At 55.7% G+C, this 14,694-nt stretch overlaps 1 protein-coding gene across 5 annotated transcripts in view; it reads right to left on the reverse strand.

The window, feature by feature from the left end:
- Nucleotides 1-10,081, reverse strand: part of TCF7 (transcription factor 7) — a 32,744-nt gene extending 22,663 nt beyond the window's left edge. For 2 of the 5 annotated variants that reach the window (XM_046000118.1, XM_046000116.1), the window contains exons 1-3: nt 9,640-10,080; nt 9,408-9,474; nt 8,781-8,905 (exon numbers count right to left, since the gene is read on the reverse strand). In XM_046000118.1, the coding sequence (XP_045856074.1) occupies nt 8,781-8,905; nt 9,408-9,474; nt 9,640-9,891 (444 nt within the window). In that variant the 5' untranslated portion in view covers nt 9,892-10,080. Of the gene's footprint in view, nt 1-8,780; nt 8,906-9,407; nt 9,475-9,639 lie in introns of all 5 variants that reach the window. The other 3 variants (XM_046000115.1, XM_046000114.1, XM_046000117.1) reach the window with 3 other exon arrangements.
- Nucleotides 10,082-14,694: the final 4,613 nt, after the last annotated feature.

The following is a 14,694-nucleotide window of genomic DNA, read 5'->3' on the forward strand; positions in this document are numbered from 1 at the left end:
AGGCCCCAACAACTTTCCTGTCTCTGGAGACAGAAATAATTGGCCGTCTTAATGGGAGGGGTAGAGGAAGCTTATTTGGCAGGACGTCTGCTTCCTCTGACCTCCAGGGAGTCCTGGTTGTGAAGTAGACTATGGCACAAAAGCTCTATCACCAATCTTCCTCTGGGCTCTAAGGCCGTATCTCTGGCAAAGCCCAGGCAGTCAGTCTCCACGGAACAAGCTCCACCAGCAGCCCGCCACAGGAAAGGGCCAGACTCACACCCATCTTGGCCCTAGCCCAGGCCATGGCCCCCATCCAGCAGGGACTGACCCTCCATGCATGAGGGGACTGCGCCAAGGGGAGCCCAAGGTTCCAGCAGGACCAGAAAAGGCCAAACCCTATGACCAGGACAGACCCACCCGGGACCCACCTGAGAGACTATGCATGCTAAGGCCACATCTTTTCAATGGGGGGCAGTGGTGCCCAGGAGCAAAACCCAAGCATCCTGGATCTGTCATTGTTGGGACCCCATTGCCTGAAGGAAGAAGCTGTCAATGTTTGGGGTTCTCAGAGACCCTGCCCAGACCAGAGTCCTGCTAAAGACAGAGCTGAGAAGAGGAGCTCTCTATGCCCTGGCCAAATCACCAGCAGACCGAGAGACCTGACCTCTGGGGTTCAGTCAACAGGAGGCCAAGACCCTGGGCTCATGACTCTAGAGAGAGAGACTGGGAGTCAAATGAAAATGCAAACGTCCACCTCTGAGGCTCTGTTGCCTTGTGTGTGTCAGCCACTGGGTCTCCCTTGCCCAAAGCCCACCACCTTCCTTGGCCTTTCGCACTCCTCTTACCAGCTCGGGGTCTCCCAGCATCCACTCTGCCCCAGCTGCTGGCCCTGTCTGCCTCCCCCTCCATGTCCAACTCATACCATCGGCCAATAGTCACCGCCTGGCCCTTCTTGCTGCCAACACACCGCGTGTGCCCATCAGCCACTCCTGGGCTCTGGGACCAGTGCTGCCTGCATATCAAGGTCACATGCTGGGCCCTCCCTGCTGGCTCTTCTCCAGCCTCACTCGTGCTCCTCATGGACCCCGGGCTTTGCACTGCCCTTCCAATGACCAAGAACATACCCATTTCTGTTCTTCTCTGCTCAAGCTGCCCCTCCCCCAAAGCGTTCTCCTACTTTACCGGCACAGGGTTCAAGCTGGGCCTCTCAGGAAGCTCTTCTGGCTGCCCCCCAACCAGCCTCTCCCTCCTCGTCGCCTTTCATCCAACTTGGACAGAACCTTGAAGTTAACTGTGAGCCCCCAGAAGTCTCTTTGCCTCAAGAGGACGGAGCTCGGTGGGGTAGAGACTATCGCCCCTCTGTGCTGAGCCAAGGCCAAGCATGCAGGGGCTCGGAAAGGCCAATAAGGGCCTGGAACCAGGATTCTAGGTAGAGCAGCCACTCTATCACAGGCCAGCTGAGGCCCTGGCGCCACTGTGCTCCATGCTGCCACAGGGGAGCTGGCTATTGAGCTAAGGGACAGCAGGTGAGGGGGCTGTGTCCCAGCTCAGCTTCAGGAGCACCCCCCGCCACCTAGCACAGCACCCTTTGCAGGAGAGCTCTTCACCCCATGTTAGCAACCTGCCCCCCCCAGTGCTTACACTCACAGCATCAGCCACGTACCAGGGACCCCACACACGCTGCCTCCTTTCATGCCCCAGGAACCCAAGGAGGTCAGAACCCTCCTCCTCGTTTCTAGTTGAGGAAACTCGGGCTTCCAGCAGTTAAGGAACTCACGCAGGGCCTCTCAGCCAAGGAGTGGCAGATATAGTATTTGAGGGTGAGTCTTCCAGACAATGCCTTCCCTTTCCATGCCTCTAAGGGGCCTACCCTGACCTGGCCTCCTGTCCCTACTGGTAGAAGGAGGGTGGTTACCCCAAGATCTGTGCACTGTACTGTTGGGGAAGGGGGGCCCTGTGACCTGATAAAACACCTGTTTCCTCCACCAGAGTGTTGTTTGTACACAGCGGCAGGAAGCAGCCAGTCACAAGGCGTGAGGGAGTGTCACCATATGGCTTCAGGACCACAGGCACCGAGGAGCTCCTAGGGTGGCGGCAGCACCCCTGCCCCTCCCTGCATGGGAGGGACCCACCCTCATCCAGCCTGACCTCAGCAATCATTTGACTTGCAGGCAGGGCCCCCAGAGTCCATTCTCACGGCTCAGCTGAAACTCCTTTGCTGCAGGGACAGGAGTGGGCTGTGGTCTCAGGAGACTCAGGAGACCCAGGAGGCCATGGGTCGCGAGCAGCCTCAGGGAGACTGCCATCAAGCCCATCCCTCTTCTGCCCCACTCACACCTGCATCTCGGAGCACCTGAGGAGGGAGGCAGAACTATGGAAGCTGGCTTAGTAAAACCCTAGGACGACTGGGTGAAGACTACTGGGCCTTGGTGACCAACCCAGAGCTCTGTCAGCCCCGCCAGCTCACTGAGCTAGAGGAGTGGGCAGGGGTCAGTAACTGCAGCCCCTGGGGATGGCGGCGGCAGGGGTCTGCAGGAGGTTCCAGCGGGACCAGAAAAGGAGGAGCCTCCTTTGTGGTGCTCTCCTGACCCTGAAAGGCAGCAAGATAGCACCCTGAAAGTAAAGTCGCACCCTGGGGGCTGCAGATTTTCCAAATACCACAGCCAATACCACACAGCCTTCCAAGTCAGGAAGGAATGCAAGTCAAAATAACTTTTAAGTCCCATTTCCCACCACGAACCTATTAAATGAATAACAAAAAAGAAGAAACTCCATGTTGGGACTTTGAGTGATTAGACACTGCAAGGAACCCATGCAAACTGGGGCCAGAGGGGAGCAAAATGCTCTAACTCTTTCTACCATTTTATTTTTAAGATTTTATTCTTTTGGGGCACCTGGGTGGCTCAGTGGGTTAAAGCCTCTGCCTTCAGCTCAGGTCATGATCCCAGGGTCCTGGGATCGAGCCCCGCATCAGGCTCTCTGCTCAGCAGGGAGCCTGCTTCCTCCTCTCTCTCTGCCTGCCTCTCTGCCTACTTGTGATCTCTGTCTGTCAAATAAATAATAAAATAAAATCTTTAAAAAAAAAAAAAGATTTTATTCTTTTATGTAATCCCTACCCCGGGTATGGTGCTCACACGCACAACCCCAAGATCAAGAGTCTCGTGCTCTACCCACTGAACCAGCCAGATACCCCAATTTTTCCTGCCCTTTGACCCGGTAATTTTCCTTAAGCGTATTGCTCCAAGAAAATAATCTAAAAGGAAACTAAGGAGTGATTTGTACATAGCATCATTCCCACTGGCAAGGAAGGCAAGCTGTGAGCAAACTAGAAGCTGCCTGAGGGATAACAAAGATGCCATTGGTGGGCACCATCTGGGGTGCAAATATGTACCCCCACACCAGGGGAAGAACTGGGGCAAGACATGACAGGGTGCAGGCACAGGTGACCATGTGAGCCAAGGTCTGAGAACGGTATGGAAGCTGATGACCAAATGGGTCTCCCACTATTTTTCTTATGAAATAGCTTCAGCTCCTAACATCTTACACAAAGGGCTTCTAGATGGCTGGGGAAGGGGGGCTCCTTTCAGATGAGTCTTTGGGCATGGTAGGAGAGGATCTCAGGATGGACTGAGCAGTGAGGGCTCCCATCCTGGCTCCAAGAACAGTACTTCCCCTTCCCAAGAATTCCTGGGTGAGGTATGGGAGCAAGAAAGGGGCCCACACACAGGGTGCCTGGGTGACTCAGTTGGTTGACTGTCTGAGTCCGGATTTCAGCTCAGTCGCAATCTCAGGGTCTCAGGATCCAGACCCATGTGGGGCTCCCTGCTCAGCGGGGAGTCTGCTCGAGATTCTCTCCTTCTCCCTTTGCCTTCCCTCCACTCACTTGCGTACTCTTTCTCTTAGAATAAATAAACCTTAAAAAAGAAAGAAAAAAAGAAAGAGGCCTGTATAACTGTGTCCCTATCACAAGCTGGCCCCCCAGGGCTCTGACCCCCCAGGCTCCTGGGGCCCAAAGTAGAGATACAACCCTCCAGATGGGAGTCTAACCACTGAGCCACCACTAGCCCCAGACGAGCCAGAAGAGCAAGGGAAAAGGGATCAGTTATGGCCAAACCCCCACCTCCCAAGCCCAAGACATGCAGGCACTGCTGCCTCCACTCCATACTCCAACTCTGAGAGGAGGGCTCACCACTCCCACCGTGTGAATGAGGAAACTAAGGTAGAGAGACACTTTGGACAAATAGGCTGCCTTTGGCCTCAGTACAACGAACAAGTGCATCGTAAAGCAAGGCCACCCACTGTGGCCTGGAGAACCAAGGTGGGTGAGGCAGCAAAGCCCTGGGGGAATGACAGAGGGCCCCACTTGGATGTTCACAGGAGGTGTTTCTGGGTAAGTGATATTTGAATTCGGCCCTGAAAGACAAATGATAAGGTGGCAGCTATGTGAGAGCTAGGGAAGAGAATTCCTAACTGAGAGAACAAGTGCAAAGGTCCTGAGGTGGAAAGAACAGAATGGGTGTGAAGCAGAGGGAGACAGTGCAGTAGGTGCTATTTAAGGAGACAGAAAGAATATGGTGCAGACAAGGGGGGCTGTCCACAGGGCTGGCCACCCAGGCACTAGGGCTGTGGTGAGTGGTTTGGACCTTACTCTCAGAGCAATGGGAAGCCACTGCAGGGTTTCAGTGGGCAAGAGAAGGGATCTTCTCTTGCTGGGCTGCTGTGTGGAGCCTGAGTTGGGGGTTAGGGCATGTGTTCGGGGGTGGGGTGCCAAGGTCAAGGCAGAGGGAGCCCTGAGGTGGCCGTTATTGCCTTCTGGGTGAGGGATGGCCGAGGCTGGGCTTTAGACAGAGACTAAAGTGGAGAAGTGGGAGATCAGGCATGTTTGGAGGGGAGCCCGGTACTCTTTGTGCTCATGTGCTGGCCAAATCTGCACCTTCAGGAAGTTGCTTGGCGGACCCTCCTCCACAGCCCACAGCCCACGTGGGGGCCAGCTCCACCCAGGATGCCCCAGCAGGGCCTTCTGTGACAGCACCCCTCCAACCAGGGCCTGGTTCCAGTCTGGTCATCTTTCTCCTCCACTCAGCCAGGCACTCCCAGAGGCAGAGGCTGGTTGTGATCTCTCGGGTGCCCAGCTTGATGCCAGACCCCTTCTAACAAGGTTCACTCCAACCAGGGCTGATGATCAACCCTCACTAACTGTCCCCAGCACACCAGGCTGCTCCCTCTCTCTGAGGCTATGGAGGGCTGGGTGGGTGCATCTCTGCAGAGCTTCCCTGGACATGGTGGCTTGTGTCAGCAGCACTTCCTTCCTCTGCTCAAGTCTTGCTCATACCTGCGCCTCCTGCTCCCCACAGGGCTTGTTAGCACAGCCCTCATCTGACCTCAGATCCTGGAGCCCGGGAATGTGAGCTCAATGGCCTGGAACTCAACCGTGGGTCCACTGCCTCCTGGGTTCCCCCACATTGGAACTGATGCCCAAGCCTATGGCTTGGGGGGCATACACACACACCAGGACAGCTGCAGAGGTCAGGCCTGGGGAATGACCCCAAGTCCCTGCAAGAGCCAAAAGGCTCAGCCTTTTCCTTTTTTTCAACTGAGATGTAATTCGCATATCATAAAATTTACTGTTAAAAGTATACAGCGCAGCGGTTTTAGTGTATTCACAAGGTTGTGTACCCATCACCACCGTCTAATTCCAGAACACATTCATCACCCCAAAAAGGAACCCCTTACCCATTAGCAATCACCCCCCATTCCCGTCTTTGCTCAGCCCCGGCAACCACTCATCTGTGTCCCATCTCTACAGATTTGCTTATTTTGGACATTTCATCTAAATGGCAAAAGGCTCAGCAGCCTTCCAGGCCATAGACTCTAAGTGGAGCCCACAGAAAGGACCACAAGAGCAACCGGGCCTCATCTTTTTTCTGAGAAGATCTGCGCCAGTCCGGCAGTCTCACCCATCCAAGAGTCTGAGTTTCCTAGGGAGCAATGCCTTATTCATCCCAGAATTTCCTCAAAATCAGGCCCAGGACAAGCTTACTGGCCCTTCTACTCCCATCCCCAATCTCAGAGCAAAACAGAACAAACAAAACAGAAACAAGGAGCGACTACTGGTTGAGGCTGGGAACAGTCTGCAAGCCCACATTAGATGGCTCACAAACATCAACCATGAAATAAACTTTGACCTAATTCTCCCTCCCCAAAACGGAGTTCACTAGAAGCCACGTACCAGAAAGGAAGCACCCTTTTAGGAAAAAAAATCTTCCTCTACCCACTGGCGGCTGGCTGTGAGGTGGTCATTTGGTCCGCCGCCCCGGCAAGGTTTCAGTCTGCCCAACCACATGGGCATGCCACCCACAAGTGGGTAGAGGAGGACCCCGGCATGGGCTTTCCCCACTGTGTGGGGAGGTCAAGCGACTGGCCTTAAGAACTCTTCAGCACAACTGTCGGCTGCCTGAATTCTCTCAGAGAGGGCAAAGGGGGCCAGAGGCCTAGTTCTCCACGGGCAGGGGCTGGACAGCATGACATCTGTCCCCCTAAAGAGGGGTTTAGGAAAGCAGAGCTTGGGAAGAAACCTCCAAAGGCAGTTTTTCCTCAAGGCCCTACAACGGACTCCAGACCTACTATAAGAGTATCTTTTCTATTACATATGCTCCCAAAACATGGAGTCAATCAAATTTGCGTTTTTAAAACCAACAGTATTTTAAACATCCACACAACTTTTCAGGTTAACACAAGCAACTACCCTGATTTGCTATTCATTTTTAACTATCAGGTTTGCTTAAAAGAGGCTCCCCTATATTCATGGACATCTTCCCCACCTGGTGTCACCCCAACTTAGGCCCTTGACTCTATCCTTGTCCCCAGCCTCACAGAACAGCTGATTTCAGCACATGGAACGTCAGCTCCAGAGCTTGTCCTCCTCCTCCACTGTTCCCAGAAGCCAGGCAGTGGGAGGCTGCAGTTGGGTGGGGAGTAGGGCAAGGGAATTTACCTCTATAGGAGACCGTAATATACAGAAAAGCCTCTATTGTAGCTTAAGAAAGATGCCCAAATTGAAAAAACAAATGACACAGGCCAGGGTAATAGTGATGTGTCTGCCCTCACCCCCCACCCCAATCCTGACTGTTAGAGTTGGCCATCCGTCCGCCTACACTATGACCAGTGTGAGCTTAAGGACACCAAATGGTCCCATTACCACACCCTTAAAGAGAACAAGGCCCTCCCACTCTGGGCACTCTCCCACTGGCCCAGGCCATGAAAGGAACGCAAAAACCCTACCTCTTCCCTGGACCACTGTGGAATCACAAGAGCCTGGAGGGGAGCTGCCCCTCCTGGGACTGTTCGAGGGCCTAGGCCTTTTGTCTACTCAAGGCTGTCACGGTGAACCCAGCACCCTGTGCAAGCAACTCACCTGCCAGCAATTTGGCAGCACTGTGTTATATCAAGTTGGCCCAAAATCTAAGGGTTTAGACGTTCTAAGAAACTCAGGAGGCATCTATACTTAGCATCCGCTTGAGTAGGGCAGAGGTCTCTGGGGAGAGGCTCTGCATCAGGTGGCAAGGTCAGAGGGCAACCCCTTGCCCATAGACTTGAAAGAAGTGAACACCTCATAGACAGAGCCACCCTAGAGCAGAAGGACCACTCAACCAACATGCTCCTTCTGCCTATGAGAAAACGTGGAGTCCAAGGGGCAAGGAGCTCATTTCTACAGTCAAAAGTTTTCCATTCTGGGGTTTCTAGAGAGAAGCCTCAATCTGTCTTCTCACCTCCCAGCAGCTTCAGCATGAAAGTGCTTTCAGAAGCAACCCTCCTCCCTCCAGATCTGAAACAGGCTGGCAGTCATCCTCTTCCCTTGGAGTGACCCCCCCAACTAGCCATCTGAGCCTCCCGCACTGGGCCTCCATTTGCAGCCACCAGAGTTCCCCAAACACTTGGTGTACTCCAAGCGCTCTAATCTCACCCTCGACTTAGCCCAGCTGAGGACAGTCTGAACCACTAATCTCAACTTTTAAGTGCAGTTGTACTGCTCCAGTGCACTCCGAATAGGCTCTTCACCCTTTAGATCATCTGTACCAATGAGGCAGAAAAGCATGGTTTGTAACAATCACAGAATCTGTTTGATGTGCTTGAACATACTGAGTTAGCGAAATCATTAAACAGGCCCCTTACCCACACCACTGATTTGAAATACCTCTGCTAACCCTTCCCAGAGCTTATGAGAGCAAACCAGTCTCATAAAAGCCTGCTTTCTACACCTAGCGTTCAGGGTCTTTCTCTGGCAAGTGGGTATTCATGACAATAAGGGGAGAGTGAGTACAGCCTGTTTCTCCTGCACAAGAAGGCGCTCTGAAACATATTAGCCTTTCTGCCCATTTCTCCAAACACCCAGGCTTGGGGCTTAGGCTGGGGGAGTAGGCAAACTGGAAACCCCACAGCTAAGATCACCCTACCAACACCACCCTCAGGAAGGGAGGGGATGGTGTCAGCTCAAAAATTCTGGGAAAAGACTCTACCCCAGCATTACCTAGCACCAGGACAAGGGCCTGCACCTGCTTGTAAGCAAGTTAGGAAGACAAAAGCCAACAGCTGGAGAGAAGGGGGTGCCTAGGGCGGTCTCTCTCCTTCCTTCAGCAAAGTTCTCCTGGTTCAGTTCCCACTGGGTGTGTACGGGAAAAGGCACCAGAACAGTTCTCATCTATCTTGTCCTAGGCAGAAATCACTAGTTGCCCATGCCCCACATACCTGGTCAAGGAGGTAACAGGCACAAGGCCTGCCCGGCTGCCGGGGCCACTTACCAGCGGGGGCTGCGGCTGGGGGTGCTGCCCTGCTCCCGAGGGGGGAGGGTAGTGCATGAGCAGATTGAAGGCGGAGTAGACGGTGTCTTTGTACATGCCGCTGGCGCACTCCGGGGCCTTCAGGCCTGGAAAAACCACAGCTGGGTCAGACGTGCCCGCCCGGGTGGCTTGGGCTGGAGGCAGTCCGCTCTCCAGAGAAAGAAGTGCCGAGGGGTCCCGCTCACGTGTGTGACGGGAGAAGGCACGGGCCCCAGGTGCCTCAGTTCGGACGAAGGACCACGAGTTCAGGCCTCCCCTCGGCGCCCCCTACTTGACCCCCAGCCCGCCCTCTGGCCAAGGAACCTGGGCCAACGCTTTCTCCTGAAGACCGGGGATTAGGCAGTCACCTGGGCAGGAGGGGAGGCGGAGATGGCGGGGGTCTGTTTACTCCTATAAAGGTCAGGGCACCGGAAGTGACTCGAGCCCGGCGGCGCCCGGGAAACCCGCCCCCCACTCCCCCCGCCCTGGCTTTGCCGCCTCCTCGAGCTGCCGTGGGGGGAGGCCCCCGGCCCCCCAACCCCGTCCTCAGAGGCCCCCCTGTCCCACCCGGACCCTTAGCGGGTGGAGGGGAGGCGGGCCGAAACTCACCGTCCTCCAGAGACTCTGGAAGTTTGTCGGGGAAAAGTCTCTGTGAAGCGTGCTCCCGTCCAAGCGCCTGCGGGGACATCCAGAGGGGCCGTGAGGGGCGCCGAGCTCGCGGCCCGGGGCAGGAGGGGACTGAGGGATGGGTACCCCGGGGGCCCGGGAGGGCGGGGCGGGGCCGGCCGGGCGCAGGGGGCGGCGGGCGCGGGAGAGGCGCGGGGCGCGGGCCGGCGCTCACCTCGCCCCCGACCTCCGCCTCGCCGCGGGCCCCGGTGCCGGCCCCCGGGACCCCCGCGCCGCCCGCCGCGCCCTCGGACTCATTGACCAGCGACGACTTGAGCTCGGCCAGGTCGCGCTCGGGGCCCGCGGCGCTGTCGCGACTCTTGTCGTCCTGCTCCTCGCCCTCGTCCTGGAAGGCCAGCAGTTCGTCAGGCGCGCCCAGGTCGTCGCCCCCGCCGGCGCCGCCCCCGCCGGAGTCCAGCTGCGGCATGGTGCGCTCCGCCCGCCGGGGCGCGGGGCGCGGGAGTTCGGGGCGCGGAACCGGCCCGGCAGGCGGCGAGCCCGGAGTCCGGACCTCCGAGCCCGAAGCACGGCGGGCGGAGCGCGGGCTGACTCCGCCTGGGCGGGCTGCGGGCGCTGGGCGCGGGCGCCAGGCTGAGCCGCTCCGGGAGCTGGCGGGTCAGAACATCAAAGGCGCCGCGGGCCGAGTGCGGGGGGCGGGGCGGGAACGCCGGGGGCGGGCCCTATGGGTAGGCGGGGGGGGCAAAATCGCCCCGCCCAGCCCCTCCCCTCCCCGAAGAGGCTGGGACGCTAGCAGCGCGCACGATCTTAAAGGGCTCGCTCTCCTCGGCGTCACTCTGGCGTCCGGACCTTTCTTCCGAAATGTGGGAACTCTAAAGGAGACTCCTCACCCTGCTTCCTCACCTACAATAAGGGATTCCCGCTCTGCACCCAGGTTTCTCCCCCGAGTGCCGAGGGACCGGATCCCCAGGCCCTGCGGCGGGAGCTGGAACGCAAGCCAAGGTGTAATTGCGTCGGCGAGCCGGCCAGTGCGCCCAGGGCTTGAAACTGGAGGCTTCCTGGAGGTTGGAGGCTGTTCGAGACTGTGCGCGAACCCCGGCTTGCAGGGTTAGGGTTCCTTAAATTCCCGTTCTCTGTCCTGTTCTCCAACCCTAGGCCGATCTGGGACCTCCTTCCAGGCAGCCCAGATACAACCCGAACACGAGCATATTCCCCTCGCACATTTATAGAATGCCTGTTGCATGCGGGGCTCATGCACCACATATCTGTGACGTGCCTCTCAGCCCTGTGGCACCTCTGAGGCGCGAACAGAGCCAAGAGAACAAGGAGGAAGGATCCCCCAAACCCCGTGAGGATCCTTCAGCCACCCACCCCTCCCACCCTCCCTCCCACCCACCCACCCAACTCAGTTCTAAGCCTAGAGCCTGGGGCCCAGGGATGTGAGCCTTTGGGCGGACACGTGGGCCGCGGGATTCCGACGAGGTGTGGGTCATCAGAAGCAACTCAACACGGGAAGTCGCATTCCCATGGAGCCAATGCACCCGGAGCCTGACGCCCGCGGAGTCTCGCAAGATCACGATTGCTGGCTCCATTAGGGTCAGAGGAACGCGGGAGCACGCGCCAGCTTCCATCATGTCTACAATACACCCGGGGCCGTGTCCACGCAGGCCTCCACAGCACGCTTGGCCTCGGCTCCACCACTGTATCTGCGAAAGACACATGTCCTTTAGAGTCGCGGTACAGTGAACCGCAGCCCCCCAGCTGGTTTCTGAGTTAGATTCAGTGTAGCCTTTCCCATCCCTCCCGAGAGCACAGGGACAGAGGGTATTTGAGAGAGGGTGTCTTGGACGCCTCTCCTGCTCCGAGGCCCACGGGACCCCTGGCAGCGGCGCAAGGCCGGGCCGGAAGAGGGCCGCGCCGCCCCTCCCGGTCCGGGCCCAGCCTGGCTGGCTGCGGATCAAAGAGCCAGGGCCGTCCTTTTCGGAGTTCAGATCCTATCTGCGGCCGCTCAGCGGGGCGGCTGGGCCTCCTACTGCATGGCTGGAGTGCCCACTTTTCCTCCCTTCCGGGGGCTGGGGGTGGGGTTCCTAGTGCTCAGTTTGGCGATGGAGATGTGGGGAAAAGCCTGCCCATTAGGTTCCCCCAGTCTCCTTTTCTGGGTGTGAGCTTGCTGCTGAGTCTCACTTTATCCCCACTGGGGATCCCCAGCAAATAGAGAGGGGGAAAGGTATAGGAGGAGGGGCTCATGCCCTCCCCCTCCTCAGCCCTTGATCTTACTGGGCACGAGCCTCCTCTGGGAAAGTTGAATGGGAAGAAGGATCTGCCTAACTCAAAGGCTTTGGGGGTCCTCTTGCCTTTCAGGGTGACCCCAGCTTAGCAGGAGCCTCCTCCAGGACAAAGGTCCCCAGACCCATGAGTGGACACAGGACAGTGGCAGCCCATGGAGAAAGGAGAGAAGTCAGGGCAACAGTGAAGTGGTTTGTTCTTTTCAATAAGGCTGAATTTTTTTCAGCTTAAAGTATTAGCGTTTAATCAGAGATTATGGATTTTCTGCTTTATTGGTGTAAAAACAACCTTTCTTTACTAAAATAAAGGTGGAGATTGATTTTTTTTAAAACGTCCTTATTTGGCAGAAGAAAACCTTGTCTCTCTCCCACCCCCAAATCTCTTTGGACATTTTATAGGGTTGTGGAATCCCAAAGTCTGGGAACCACTACCCTACAGGATCATGTCCTACTGGTTGGAACCAGGGGAGGAGGCAGGTGAGGAGGGAGAATAAGGGTGTGAGGAAGGAGAGGTAAGGGAGGGAGGAACAAGCTGAGTATCAGATATCTATAGCCACACTGAAATCAGCTTGAATGTCTGCTAGGGAGAATCACCTATGTACCTAACCCAGGAATCAGGCTGTGGAAAGAGAGGAGGCAGTGTGGAGTTCCTGTTCTCCAGAAGGCATTGTCTGCTTGAGAAGCTGAGAAATTATTAGAGCCGAGTTTGTTAGTTATTAGTCTATGCAGCCCATGGGCAGAAGGACTCAGAAGGAGATATGGTGGAATCAATGTGGCTGGAGTGACAGATGGGCTTTCTGGAGGAGGCCGACTTCACCTGGACGTGGAAGGCTCTGTAAAGTTTGGCGAGATACAGAGGAAAAAGAGCTCAGGCTTGTCTACCAAAGGCAGGCGTGGCCCAGCAGCAGCGTTCCATCAGGACCTCTAAAATTCCAGGAGGGGGTTCTTACCTGCTTTGTGGTCTCTGCAGACAAATGATGAATGAGCTGTGACTAATAGAGTCCTGACTTTCCGAGTGGCTCATGTTGCTTGGAGGGACCACCAGGAGGATTGGGGAATCTCTCTGGTTGGTTTGTGTAGGGTAGCTCAAGCTCTTTGCTACATAGGAGCACCCAGAGCGTCTCCCAGTAGTCAGACCTCGATCTGTGCCATCTCTGGGCCCACCCTAGAGAGGTAGACTGGTGCTCTGGGCACCAACTCAGATCCCATACAGTCACAATGGCCCTGGGGTTCCCCCCCAGAGTGATGAGTGGGATCTACTGTGACTGCCCCTCGGGATGTGACCCGGCAGTTTCAGGACGAGGGCCAGAATCTTCTACAGGGAGGCCCAGGAGTCTTCTGCACCCATGAAGTCCAGGTCAGAGCTAAAGATTTTTTTTTGTATGTGTAAGGTTTGTTTATTTGAGAGAGAGAGGGTGCACACACACACGTGGGCGCAGGCATGTGCAAGTGGGAGTAGGAGCAGAGGGAGAGAATCTTCGAGCAATCTCCCCGCCTAGTGTGGAGCCAGTCAGGACCTTCTGATTCCTGGGGCCCAACCTCATGACTCATGAGATCAAGACCTGAGCTAAAACCAAGAGCTGGACCCTTAACCAACTGAGTCATCCAGGTGCCCCCAGGGCTGACGAGTTAATGAGGCTTCATCTTCCTGCACGTGAGCCACCAGCAGACATGTGGTGTCCTCCAAGGCTGGACACGGGACAAAGTCAGAGCTCACAGGGGTGGAGGGTCTGACCAAGGATTGAGCTCCGGCCTTGGATTTAGGCAGACCTATCTGAGTTTGCATCGCTGCCCTGCTGCCCTACCATTTGCTAGCTGGGGGATTTCAGACAAACCACCCACCCTCTCTGAGCCTCAGCTTTCTCCTAGGTAAAGTGAGTATCACTCCCCAAGGCTGCCTGGAGCTGGGGGAGTGATCTGGAGAGAATTTCCATATCCTAGGAAAGAGTTTAGCTCAAGGCCTGGCACATTCCAAGCTCTCTAATAAATGGGTACTCTTGAGCTAGTTTTCGGAAGTTGTTAGGCTAATTGGCTCTTCATGTAACGTCATGTAAGTCATCTAAGTGTTCTCATGGCCTGGGCCCACCTCGTCACAGCTAAGGCTGAAAATGTACTTTTCCTTTCCTTTTCTTTCAAGTTCCTTCACATGAAAGGCCTGTGTGAACTCTCTGAACTTTTCGATGGGGAGACCCTTGAAATGTGGCATTTCCAGAAAACAACTCAAAGGAGCCCCAGATGGGTTTGGTCAATTACAACGGGGAGAGGTTGGGAGCGGCATCTCTTCCTGCCCGCCAGCATACCTGGCATCCTGTCGGGACACGCCGAATGCAGCCTGGAGGCCTGGCTGCCTGCTCTGGGCAGGAACACTTCCCGTGTGAGCCTTCTCTCTCAGGGCAGAGCCTGGTCACACATCCTAGAGGCAGACTGTGGTTTGTTACTAGAAACACAGTGTGCTCTCTGGAAACTGTGTTGTTTCACTGTATGCTCGTGTGTGTGTGTGTGTGTGTGTGTGTGTGTGTTTGCTTGTAGGTGGCTGTGGCCTACAGAATGGTAGACACACAATCGTTGTGATGTGACTGCTCTAGGTTGGGTACTAGGTAGCTGCCTTCAAAATGAGGCAAGGGAGAGGGCAGGCCTTGCTGGCTCAGTAGGTGGAGCGTGCAACTTTTGATCTTGGGGTCTTGAGTTCAAGTCCTATATTGGATGTAGAGATTACTTAGATAAACAGGTATTTTAAGAAAACAAAATAAAATGAAGCAAGAAGGGTTTGGGTTCATTTCTTCTTTCTTTATAATCTTCTGTGGGTTCTCCCTTCACCCTATACCCCAGACTTTATGCAATAACCAAGAATTGCTCTTAAAATAAAAATTCAATGAGGATGCCTGCCTTCGGCTCAGGTGGTGATCCCAGGGTCCAGGGATCGAGTCCCATGTTGGGCTCCCTGCTCCGAGGAGAGCCTACTTCTCCCTCTGCTTCTGCCTCTCTCT

Source organism: Meles meles, chromosome 3 (assembly GCF_922984935.1).
Source record: "Meles meles chromosome 3, mMelMel3.1 paternal haplotype, whole genome shotgun sequence".
Classification (NCBI taxonomy): Eukaryota; Metazoa; Chordata; class Mammalia; order Carnivora; family Mustelidae; genus Meles; species Meles meles.